Below are 12,962 nucleotides of genomic sequence, written 5' to 3'. Positions count from 1 at the left end.
CACTCAAAGATGAGCCATCCATCACCTCGGCTGGTGACAAGGCTGAAAGCAGCTTGCGCTCCATGTCGTTGCCACGGTCGGGGTTATTTAAAGATGCGGGGGCTTCCTCTGTTGAGCCCACAGCTGTCCAGGTCCTTCTCTTCTTCATCCCTACGAGTGACACTTGTCTCCCGGTTACATCAAAGCTGCCCCCATAGCCACTTCACATGTGAAAGCCCACCTGGCCCAGTGGGATTACCACAGCCCCCATCACTCTCTTCCCAACCCCTAGCATGTGGTTCTCCTTTCAAAAGGGCCGCACACACTTTGCTATCTTTAAAAATTACCCCTATTTTTGTTTTCCTCCCGCAGCTCTTTATCTGTCTCTTCTGAAAGCTGACGTAGCACACAAACCGCTCAGCGATATAAGAGTGTGTAGCGCGCTGGCCCTAAGTGGATTTACATATTGGATTTCAGGGAGGCCCATTCCGTTGTAAGCCTCATGGACTCCCACCGGGAGCTTTAGTCAGATGATAATGCTTGTTTTCAGTGTTAATGCCAAACACACACACACACACGCACACACACACACAGACAGAACGACCGACCGCAATCACGCTGCCAAATATGTGGTTACCGGCGTGAATACAAAATCAAGGCGCGTACGCAGGTGCTCGTACTGTTGTGTACAAGCGAGTGTGCGCGATGCAGGCCATAGGAGGAAGGCTAAATCCTCATCTCTGTGAGAGGCTCCCCTGACGCAGTGCTGACCCCATCCCTGACCCTCCCCACCCTGAATCTGACAGGGGCTGATCTGCCTCATATTTCATCTAGCACATGGAGAGAGCGAGAGCAAGAGCATTGGCTCTCACACACACACACACACACACACACACACACACACACACACAGATATGGTACACATCCATTTTTCAGGCAGTTTCCCCCCCACCTCTGCCTCTATTCTCTCTCTCTCTCTCTCTCTCTCTCTCTCTCTTCCCACCTCTCTCCTCTCTCTCTCGATCATTACTCCGTCAGTGTGAACACACACCAATGTGCACACGCAAACCGCCAGACGGCTGTGCGGCAGTGGAGCGTGCAGTGGATCGAGGGCCATGCCCACATGTGACTGGGGCGGGGCCATAATGATAGGCCAGGGGCCCTGCCTATAGGGGCCCTGCCAAAAGGGGCCCTGCCGATAGCCAATGCTGAGCCCGGTTTCTGCATCTTTTAAGGTTTCAGCCGCCCGAGCCCGACGCGAACATGCTTTGGTTTCAACTCTATTTATACACCCACACCTCCACAGCGTGATAAAAGGAGGAATGTTAATAGCTCAGGCCGAGATTGGAGCCCAGTGGGTAACTGTGGGCAGAACACGCTGAGCTTTTGAATACATATTTCAGTGTTTCTTTCTTGTTTTGGATATTTGATATTCAAACTATGAAGCAGACTTCAGCCTTTCAGACTACTTCTCCACCTCATGCTAACGCTGCTTGCGTCTCGCTTGTTTTTCTGTGTTTGGTTGTCTGAGAGAGATTCACTTCCGTTTTTGGGCAACAGTGCCAAATAAATGTGCTGTGACATCAAACCCTGCAGCATGCGGATAGTGATCAGACCAAACAACAGACATGTGATGTTCTGCATCGGCTACCGGGCCACATCAGCTCAACCTCTCTGAGCAATGAAGAGAAACATAGAAATGATTGAATTTTTTAATTTTCTTATGTGAACCAAATCACAAAGACATTTTCCTTGAAATCTAATCCATAACGTCTGCTGTCTCCGTCCTCACAGCTCCTACAGTCCCGCCTACCACGCACGTCCCGAGCACTACGCCGTCGGACGAGTGTGACGACGACCAGGCGAGCTGCCACAGCGGCACAGGTGATGACTACGACGTGACAGGTGCTAACATCGCCCTCATGAGACTGCAACCAAACCCCCTGCCTCCCCTCCCCACCGACCCCTCCCCTCGCACCTCTTACCCTTCCGTCTGCCACGGCTTGCACTCAATCTGCTGCTCCACTTTGCCAGCTTCGCCGCTCTCTGTTGTGGTTAGGTTTGATACTGCGGCTAATCTGCCACCTACTGTGCCCACTCGCTCGCACGCATCCCCGGGCATGCCGGCGTTCATGGCGCTCTAATTTTGTGCACCTGTAGCTCCCCACTTTCCCATTTTACCTCCGCAAAGTCACATTAGACGATTGTCACATTTGCTCCAGAGTTCTCCAAATCTGCACACCTGCTTCGAAACCTGCCGGCAGCCGGCTCTGCCTCTCTCTCTCTCTCTCTCTGTCTCTCTCTCTCTCTCTCTCTCTCTTTCTCTCTCTGCTTTCATCTCTCGCCCGCCTTGTCCGCCTGCCCCCTCCTCTTTTCCACGCACTCCTCTCGGCCTCGTTTCCCACTAACCCAGTAACTCTCCGAGCCTGCACTGCTGCCTGCACTCCCCATTAACCAGCAGTCTCCCATGATGAGCGTGGCACCGTTTCAGTCATGTGTTTTGGAAGTATTACATTAAGTGTGTCACGGTAGACACACCGAGACAGGGCCCCTGTGCCACTGAGGGGAAAGACGAGGCATGTGTTGGTTAGAGAGATTTATCTTGCAGGGATACATTAGGTGCACGTGTGCAGTTATTTAAATAGGAACATAACTCCTGCCACTGCTGGGCTAACCATGCTAATGTGTTGTGTTGTGGCAGGTGGCACCCCGATGCCAGAGACCACCACGGCTGAAGTGGATACCATCCCAGGTGAGAATATGATCTTGTGTTTTTCTTTCCCCATCAATGATTCCACATCTTACCAAGAACCTCTCTCCGTTTTTTGGTTCAAAATTAATTTCCATACATTTTCCACGAGGCGTACCTTAGCTAATGAATGCCAGCTCGCTGCGGCCTCCCCCCCCCCACCCCTCCCTACTGCTGCGTGTCTGTTATTAAAGCTGATGATATGGCCCCGAGAGGCTCCTGCTGACAGGGTGAGGGAGGTTGCGTGATGCAGAGCTAGCTGATGATTAGCACTGGTGCTCTGTTGCTGCCTCCTCAGCATAATCACTAATCACCGGTCCGACACTGACACACACTTAACACACACACACACACACGCAGGCGTGCGCAACACGGCGCAAAAATCAGGGAAGCACAATGCAAATGACCGCAGGAAATTGGGTGTGCTTTAGGGTCACTTGCACACACACACACACACACACACACAGTGCTGTTTCCTATAGCAGGTTGATGAGGCAGCAGCCAGCTGAGAGGCTGTGCCCCAGTCTGACCTTGGCTAATGGGCCATAGGCTCCACCGAGCCCCCTTCACTCTCTGCCTGCAGTCTGCTGGGGCACCAGCTATGATAGATGAGAGCTGGGGTGTGTGTGTGCATATTGACGCGTGTATGAACACAACTAGGTTTCTGTGGGTAAACACTCATCCGCCCGACTTTTGATTTCAAGAGTCTCGAGCCGTGCACGCTAATCAGCTCCGTGCATGCGAGTGTGTGCCCGCGTCTGCGTCGGGTGTGTGCGGTGATCTCCGAGGATGTAGTTTCCGTTGGCATTCGGCAAGAAAAAGTCTCTCTTCATCAAACGGCCAAGTGAGTCATGTGGCCGCTCATCTTATCCAGAGCTTGTTGGTAGCCTCAGTCAAAGCCTCCGAAGAATGGAAAAAAAAAGCCAAAGTTATTTTAATTGGGAATGGGATGTCTCGACGAAAAAAAGTGGCTTGGCGTCTGAAATGTGGTTCCACATGGGAATTCCATCCTTTGTGTTTAATGGGTAAATAGAGCCGCTGCCTGTGGAAGCTAGTTAAACCCTTCCCATTATTAAAGGGAATATTGGCTTATATGTTGTCATCCGGAGAGCCGCCTCTCTGTATCTCCAAAGGCATCTCATGCTGGCGTTTAAGGCCGTGGCTAACGTCCCAAGCATCCCGCTCCCTTGCGTTCCATGGAAGTCCTTCTTTATCCAATTTGAAAAACACTAAAGCCCGAGCTCCCACACAGTTTCTTTAGCGCGGCGTGTGTCCATGGGGGATTGAATTGTTGGAATGGGGCCTCGGCACTGTTACCATAGCTGTCTCCAAACCTCAAGTCTCTGCTCTCATTAAAATCCTGAGCTCTCTGCGGGTCGCTTTTGAATGTTGCTTTCTCAACTGGACGCCATGTCCAGACCCCATCTCCCTCTTCCCCTGTCCCTGTTCTCAGTGTCCCTCCATCGCTCTTTTATATACCCTGTTACGTTCATTAAAGGAGATCATTAACCGTCGCCAAAGAATACGGTCTACATGAGGTCTCTGCTGTCGGCTCGCTCCTTTCTCATGTTTCGAGCCATAACTGTCCGAAGTCTGTCTCTCCCTCCCGACTTGGCTGTTTTTGGCGCTCCAAGCTCACCTCCCACAGTACTCTGCTGCCCTCTAGTGCTTGAAGCGGAGCAGGATGAGTGAACGCAGCCCCAAAGTGTCGCCTGCAGTCATATCATGACAGGCCCCCAGGTCATTGTTCGGTGAAAGCTCTCAGCAAGTGATGCTGGGGACGATGAAACGCGACCTCCGGACGCATGATCTTGACCTCTCTTCTATGAATTCGCAGCTTTCCTGTGGTTCGCCTGTGACTTCGGCTGGGCCAACGACCCGTCCTTCTGCAGCTGGACGTCAGAGGACACTGGTTCCAGGTGGCAGATCCAGTCCAGCGGCACCCCCACCCTCAACACTGGACCAAACATGGACCACACAGGTGAGGGCCCTGCAGGAAACCGTCTATTTGGGCCGATGCACCTGACGCAGTATACGTGCATTTCAGCCTCAGAGGTTGTTGTTTTTTTGTTGTCTGACAGTGATGCAAGTTGTTTTTTTTTCCATCAGGTGGATCGGGGAACTTCATCTACACCTTGGCAACAAGTCCCCAGGAGACTGAGGTGGCTCGGCTGGTGAGCCCAGTGGTCAGCTCTCCAGACTCTGACCTGTGCGTGTCCTTTTGGTACCACATGTTCGGGCCGCACATCGGCACACTGCACATCAAGCAGCGCAAGCAGACTGTTGAGGGACCGGCGGACATCCTGCTGTGGACGGTCAGCGGCCACCAGGGCAACCGCTGGAGGGAAGGTCGCGTCCCTGTGCCCCGCACCAACAAACCCTATCAGGTAAATCACGAGTGGTCTGGGACTCGTTTGGGCGTTGACCGGCATACCAGTGCTGTTCCCATTCAAGGAAAGGTTGCCGAAAAAACAACCATGTCTTCTTCAACTCCCCTCAAGGTGGTGATCGAAAGTCTGGTGGAGAGGAAGAGCTGGGGAGACATCGCTGTGGATGACATTAAGGTGCTCAATGGACTCAGCGTGGCGGACTGTAAAGGTGAGGCTTCTCGAGTTCATCCGCGCGATGCCCGCATTCAGTTTCCTGATCTGAAGTATGACGACGCGGTTTTATCTGCTGTTGGATTTCATTCTGATTTCTGCGTGAACAGATCCCGACGTCCCCACTGAGCCGATGCTCCCAGAGGACCGCTTCAACGAAATCCGTAAGTCAGGATCCATGCAGCGGCATCATGTTTTAGAGCACTGTTTGATGACGTCCAGAGCCTTCGTAGTATACGTGATACCTCCCGTCTCATTCAGCTTCTCTCTCCCTCCCTTTAGTTGAGGAGATCACCGAATACCCAGACTTTGTGGAGACCAACCAGATCAGCGGAGCCGGCAACATGCTGAAGACGCTGGACCCCATCCTCATCACCATCATCGCCATGTCCGCCCTGGGGGTGTTTCTGGGCGCCATCTGTGGCGTGGTGTTGTACTGCGCGTGCTCGCATGGAGGCATGTCGGACAGGAACTTATCCGCCCTGGAGAACTATAACTTTGAACTGGTGGACGGTGTCAAGCTAAAGAAGGACAAACTCAACGTACAGAGCTCATACTCAGAGGCGTGAGGTGGGACCGGGCGCACTCGCGTGGCTGTACGGCGTGCAGAGCGTGCACATAGACTGGCTGTAGGCATATCCTCTCGTATATCCACGAGTAGGCCGGCTCAAAGGACTGCCGTCGCCCTCAACTCGCTGGATGAGGGACAGGTTCAGGAACCAATGGGAGGGTCGGACTGATCCACGCTTTTCTCAGGAGCTGCAGTAAAAATAACCTACCAGTAGGGGACACTGTGTACAGATAAAATACAGAAAAAAAAATTATGTACAGATGATTTAGATGATATTTTAATTTTCTATTTTGATTTTCATTCATTTTTACAATCGGATGCTGGTGTTGAGACCAATTTATTAATGATGTTTAAAGTATTTATCGTTTTCTGGGAAAGAAATGTTTGTTTTTATTATCAGTTCATGAAGGCTGTTCAAGTTTTGAAAGAGACGTATCAAAATCCTAAATGAACCATATCCGGCAAAACTGTAGATTTGCCCTAGCATACAGGGTGTGCCCATAACCCATGGCCCTGAAACATGTACCCTTTCCCCTTTGACCTCTATCACTCTAATGTGAGGGTCCCACTCACGGCAATGTATGGTTCTGACAGTGCCTTTAGTACATTTCGGTTCGGCCTCCTTTGTTGATCTGGGTGTTTTTTACTGTTTTAATTTTTGATCACAGGAAACGGGCACATGATCTTATAAATACCTGCAGAAAAGGATAACAGTCTATCACAGCGCTTTGTTTTGTTTTCTTGTTGTTCTCTGTCCAAAAACCACACACTGTAAATACGTTTTAATATATTTTATTGCCCTTTCTAAGAAAGTAAAAAGTAAAAAAAAAAAAAAAAAAGCTGCAGTATCCCTTTTTTCACGGGTTTGTGTGTGTGTAAATACAATCTTCTGACTGTTTAGTGGAAGGTGCAGTGTTATGTGTTTTTTTATTTGGATTTTAGACAAGTAAGATTTGTGTGGTCTTACAGCGATTTTCAATGTGCATTCAAGGCATCACCGAAAACGCCCACTTCACAAAAAAAAAAAAAACACCGAAGAATGAATCAAAAGGTAACGAGAAACAGCTGACATGACGACATGTCTGCTGTGAGTTTGACCGGTCACCAGGACATTTCCGCATCAAACCCGCTCATGTCGACAGCAGAGGAGGAGGTGAAATGTACTAAACCTCTGCCAGCATACCAAAAGAAAACCACAAAAAAAACCAACAACAATCATCTTCGCTTTGCTTTCGCTCAGACCGAGACGAGCTCGTCACCTCCGAACGTCACTGTGGATTGTTCACTGAAGAAGTGCTTTCCGGACAATGCAGCTTGAATGCACTTTGTCTCCGATCCCCTCGTGATAGGAACCTATATATATATATATATATATATATATATATATATATATATATATATATATATATATATATATATATAAAAAGAGGGGTGAAACACACTAACTGAAGAATGGTGCTATCATTACTTTAGCCGGACACGTTTGTCTCACGATGAACCAGCTTGTAACTGTTCACACGCTGTATTGTAGCTTCAAGGCCTCCGGGACAGCGGAGGCTTTCTTTTTCTTTCTTTTTTTTTTTTTTACGTGTTCCACGTGTAGCAGCCATAACGTCGTGATGTCATTAGGATGGGACACTGGTACAGCGGGGGAGGGGATTGAGTGGCGTCACCTGAATCAGGTCACCTGGCCTCCCCTCTGTGGCTTTACCAAAGGAACGGTGCCCCCCTTCAAGACTCACTGGGGGGTGTTCTCACTTACTAAATACTACAAGACCTTCGGTTCCCTTCATCATCACCCACAAAAGAACTGAGCCCTGGCTTTGCCCCGTCGGAGCCACCAGAGAGCTAATCCAGAGGGGGAATGATGGGATGCTTGAAGAGAAAAGCTGTTTTTTTTTTCTTCCTTTCTCCCTCTTTTTAAGCTTCAAACAAGTGCAAATGTCACCTCGATGTGAACTCCTCAGATCTCCATTGAGACTCTTGTTTGCAGATGGATGGATGGATGGATGGGACCATCCCCACCGCTAGACACTAAAGGGAGAAAGAGCTCCATGTGAAACTCCCCGTGAGATTGACAGTACCAGGACACGGGGCCCACGGGGCCCACGGGACCGCGACTGTGCGGTTCTCTCCCGCGCCACAATCAAACAATCAAAAAGTGGACCCGGAGGGTGACGTCTTTTACATCCGTGCGCTCTGTTCGTCGTGCCGTGGTGAACACATCCCCACTCTCCTCTCACCTCTCATCGCAGCTTTCAGAGGACTGTAGCTCCCACAACGTCTGCTGACTTTGAGAAAAAGGATACTGTAGCGTGGACTCAAAAACAAACAATGTTGCACTGATAAATATATTTAAGAGGTTTATGTGTTTATAGCGTTCATTTGCAAAAAAAAAAAGAAAAACAAGTCAAAAACATGTTCATTTATTTCATCTTTTATATAAATATAAATATATAGTTTCAGATTATGTGACATAATTCTGAAATGTAAAAGATATTGAGATGTTTTCATTATTGAAAAAGGCATACAAGATTTTCCAACAGAAATGTCCCTCCCCCTCCATTTACGTGGCATATTAACGCTTCGTTTTGTACTGTCATTCAAATTTTGTGCAGATTCCTTTTTTTTTTTTTTTTTTTTACGAGAACAAGAAAAGAAGACTTTTATTTTCAATACTGCTTCTGTAATTTGCTGTTGTAGGGAAAAAAAATGAATAAACAGCAAGGCCTTAAAAGTGTCGTAATCCCGGAGCTATTTTGTTCTTTTCCAGTCAGAGCCACAACACAGCCGTTAGCCGTTAGCCGTTAGCCGTTAGTCGTTAGCCGTTAGCATCACAAGCAGCTCTTTGCTGCAACATCTGTTTGTTTTTGCTTCAAAGTGATGTGAAGGCACTATTTCAGTCGGCAACATGGTGATGTAAACTAAAGCGATTTGTAGTCTTTGTCTCACAGCAGTCGCTTTTCCGAAGGCACAAATAAAAAAGCATCTTCAGACGAAGGAATCGACTCATGTACTTGGTTATTTATCAATTACACGGCAATTAAGTTGTCGTGGTAGATTTATTAGCGGGGGAAAATACAAACTGATTGACTAATTTACTCCCAACAACACGTCATAAATGGGGATTATTTATGCTTGGATCTCAAGAGCAGTCAGTGTGTGAGGGCTCTCCACCTATTAAAAGCTGGTAAACGGCGGCGAGGGTCACGGCACCGAGCGGAGGGCGGCCGCCGACCGCTAATGGGACTCTGATGTGAACCACACTCCTGGTTTGTCATTAACAGAAAGTAGACTTCGTCTTCATTTCCACTGATTTGAGTTTCCTCTGGGGAGGTAAGGCCACATCCTGGAGCGGCGGCGTGGATGGGAATTACTTTCGGAGTTGGATTCAAAACTCCAGTTCTGCCCTTCAACATTAGCGCATCTGGGATAAATAGCAGCGATGCTTTGCCCCCATTATCGTAAACAAGCAAATTAGACTGGTAACATCATTTGGCTGCATGTTCTCCACGCGCAATTAAACTGCGAGAGATTAGTAACCCAGCAACCCCGCCAGATCCTCTCTTATCTCTTTTGAAAAGACTTGGACCTCGCAAAGAAATACTGTAAATACTTCTTTCATTCATTAGTCAAGCAAGCGAGAGGCGAGGCCTCATCAATCGTTTCTCTTCGTCACACACTTAGTAGAGAATAAAGCTCAAAGTGCTCTGGAGAACAATCAAATAAACGAAAAATAATTGAAAATGATATACTTATACAAAGAATCACAGTTATATGCCTTTAAAAAAGCATTTTTTTTTTCCATATTTATCAACCTGGCTGCCATTTTTCCAAGTTGTTTGTGTGAAAGGCAATGTTTTTTAGAAATTGGTCCAGCATTGCGTGGAGCACCGCAGATGACTAAACGGGCTGCGAGCTGATCACACGGGGGAGTCGGGCTGGTAAATTAATATTGGAAATTCCACAAGTAATTTTGATGGTGTGGTTGGTAGTGGATTTTCTACTAAAGCATCTGTTAAACCATTGCTCGCAAGGCAAAAAGCCACAAACATAGTATAATCACCAGAGAGGAAAGACTCAGCTGAACGCATTGATGTACTTTTATGTTTGCAGAAAATGTGACCGTGAGGATCTGAAGAGTGTGGAGCTGTGGCGCCTCTGTGTGTTTGAGGTGACACCAGCAGCATCTCTCTCAACCTACAACTGAACAAACCATCAACATTTTAAAACATAGTGGTGTTTTGTGACACTGTCTGATGTTTAATGTTTAATGTCTAGTTTTGTTTTTTAATTGACATTTTACAGCAAATAGTTTAAATGTCTCATCACATGTATCTCTAGAAATAATGATCACACACAGCGCTTATCAGCGACACAGTGCACTACATATCTTAGTGCACTGTGTCATACTGCACTGTATTGCAGTGTACTTTGTAAAGTGTTCGGTAGTAGACACGGCCAAAGAGAGCCCAGTGGTTAAAAAAAACCCTGATGTATTGAGGCCCACACAATGTAGCTATCTCACCTGGACACACAAACACACACATAATCAACCCATCAACCCATGACGCCACGAGTCTACAACAATTGTAAAAAACATGATTTCCTCCTGTCCTCCTGGCAAACTTGTTTAAAAGTGAAATAGTAATCATCTGTACACCAGAATATGTCCAGGTTTACTCAAGATGTTTTCATTTCATCTCCACAAAGCATAAATAGACTACATGTGTCATCCAACAATCATCCAACAATCGTCCCCTGACTGACGTGGAAGTTCTCTCTGCAGTTCTCCGTTCCACCACCGGGTGGCGCAGTGGAGCAACGTTACTACACAGTAAGTGTCATGGACGTGGAGCTGAAATGTCACAGTGGCTCTACAACATAAAACTAACTTCAGATCACATTTCCCACACACAAGGCACATAGTTTTCTTAAGAATAACAGGTTTTTTTTTATGAAAGTCAGTTCAGCCAGTGAGTGCATGGTTCACTCTTTTCCTTTCCATCTGACGCCATCCATAAAAAGGAAAGCAAATTTTGAAGACAATTATTTTGTTTGTTGTTATGCCGTCATGTCCGCTGTTTGTTCTGCATGTGATGGCAATGACATGGATTGAAAGGAAAAGCAAGAAAAGTTTCAACAAACTGTTATTGCACTTTGCACATTAGTGAAGGGATGTGTGTGTCCCTGTTGCAGTGACCAAGCCAGAAGACACTCGCAGTAGTATCTTAGCTCTCGGAGTCTAATGTATATCGACTACATCAGACTGCCATTTCCACTTTTCTCCTTTTTTCTCACCACCCAACGTTTCTCTCAAAACATTCAGGATTGCCCATTAAATCCAATGACGTGTTTTTCAAATACACACATTGTACACAGTGTTGAAGTGACGTACTTTCAAATTTTAAAAAAAAGATGACTTCTGGTGGGCGTGTGAGGGAGGTGGACGGGTCCAGCAAACTGTTGTAACCGTAGTTATTTTTATCCCAACTGTTATGTTTTTCCTAAACCTAACTAAGTGGTTTTACTGCCTTAATATAACTTTGTTTTTGAAAGTATTGTCGTCTCGGAAAGACACGCAAGACACACAAACACGAGTATCGCCGTAGGTCGCCACGAGAGATGCTCGTGCCTCGACCGTCCTTAATGCGTACAGAGGATGGCGTGCAGGCGGGCCCCGGTTCTGGACCGCAGGAGGAGATGTCGGTCGGTCACCATAACTGATGTTCATAGCGCTGAGAGCTCTAACACGCAGTGTTTTGTGTTTCTGTCTCCTGGCTACAGACACGCTTTACTCCACCATGCCAATGCTCCACAGCTCTGTCTGTGAAGAAGCCCACACGTGGTCCCTCTGGCTCATTCTTCGGCCACTATTCCTCCATCCAGTGATCATAATGATGGCATATTTTAATGTGATTTTAAGCATGTGCTTATGTTGTTGTTGGAAAGGAGAACACGGCTTCTTCAGCGTCTCAGCCCACACAGTATGGGAATGAGCTGTGTGTCATTTTGGGACGGCATTCACTGAAGGAGGCCGCTGTTCAAACGCACACTCTCAAATCATGATTGAAGCTTTTGACGTCATCACTGGCAAAACTCGGAAGGGTTATTTTTCGACTTTTTTTAATGAAATGAAGCCGAAAGGAAAACACACGTAAGAGATCTTACTCTGGTACATATATTAAGGGTTGTATCATAACTCATAGTTCTGGACCGCCAATAAAGACAACGATAATAACTACTACATGTGAGAACAGAGACAAATAAATGAATTGAAGAGAGACTTCATTTTACAGTGAACTAATACATTTATTAGATTTGTGCACAACAAAATTAGAACTGTGCAGAGTCTCATTGGGACTTAATAACTTAATGTTATTGTTGAATAATTATAGCACAAGCTATTAATTTGCAGCATAACAGCTGTGATATAATACACACTATAAAAATTAAGTTAAAGGTTCAATGAAATATGTTTTATTTTGTATGGCTCAAAATCACAAATTACATTTTTTTAATAATCTCTACCAATAGGACATCTGTCCCGGGACCTCACGTCAGCTCAGGGAACAGTCGCCCCCCAAAAAAACTTTAACAGGGATATAAAAAAAGGGAAGATGGACAGAAGTACACGAGATGTCTCGTGTACAGAATGAACAACGGGGCAGAGTGAATGGCCCAGGGGCCGGCTGTTAGAGGCCCCTGATGTCCATTACTGAAACCCTCCCATGAGCATGATGTGTGATTACAAACTGTATCAACTAAGGGATTTTTTTTAAGCAACAATGGGGAAGAGAATGTTGTAAATGTGGAATTTCCGTTCAGTTAACGCCGATTGAACTCTTCACATCAGAAAGGGGGAGGGAGATACAGAGCGCTGCATTCCCTTGTAAACACTCCCAAGAGACCAAACAGGATTCCAGGATCTTCCGGACGTTATAGTTTGTTTTCTTTCACATTTTTCCACTCCCTCCCCCAGTGCTGAGACAGAAACAACTTTCCACTAAGTTTAAAAATAAATACAGAACTGGGTTGATTATTTTCACTAAAAGTGAGCACC

General features: G+C 46.7%; 1 protein-coding gene across 3 annotated transcripts in view; it reads left to right on the top strand.

The window, feature by feature from the left end:
- Positions 1-6,661, top strand: part of nrp1a (neuropilin 1a) — a 56,698-nt gene extending 50,037 nt beyond the window's left edge. For 2 of the 3 annotated variants that reach the window (XM_068581524.1, XM_068581525.1), the window contains 7 exons: positions 1,774-1,884; positions 2,681-2,731; positions 4,566-4,709; positions 4,838-5,115; positions 5,230-5,326; positions 5,439-5,492; positions 5,611-6,661. In XM_068581524.1, coding sequence (XP_068437625.1) covers positions 1,774-1,884; positions 2,681-2,731; positions 4,566-4,709; positions 4,838-5,115; positions 5,230-5,326; positions 5,439-5,492; positions 5,611-5,897 — 1,022 coding nt within the window. In that variant the 3' untranslated portion in view covers positions 5,898-6,661. The remainder of the gene's footprint in view (positions 1-1,773; positions 1,885-2,680; positions 2,732-4,565; positions 4,710-4,837; positions 5,116-5,229; positions 5,327-5,438; positions 5,493-5,610) is intronic. The other variant, XM_068581526.1, reaches the window with a different exon arrangement.
- The last annotated feature ends 6,301 nt before the right edge of the window (positions 6,662-12,962 follow it).

This window comes from Clinocottus analis, unplaced genomic scaffold (genome assembly GCF_023055335.1).
Source record: "Clinocottus analis isolate CAN_PGR_092001 unplaced genomic scaffold, fCliAna1.0.p SCAF_18, whole genome shotgun sequence".
NCBI lineage: Eukaryota > Metazoa > Chordata > Actinopteri > Perciformes > Cottidae > Clinocottus > Clinocottus analis.
The sequence above is the reverse complement of the archived record's forward strand: the minus strand, read 5'-3'. Positions and strand labels throughout refer to the sequence as shown.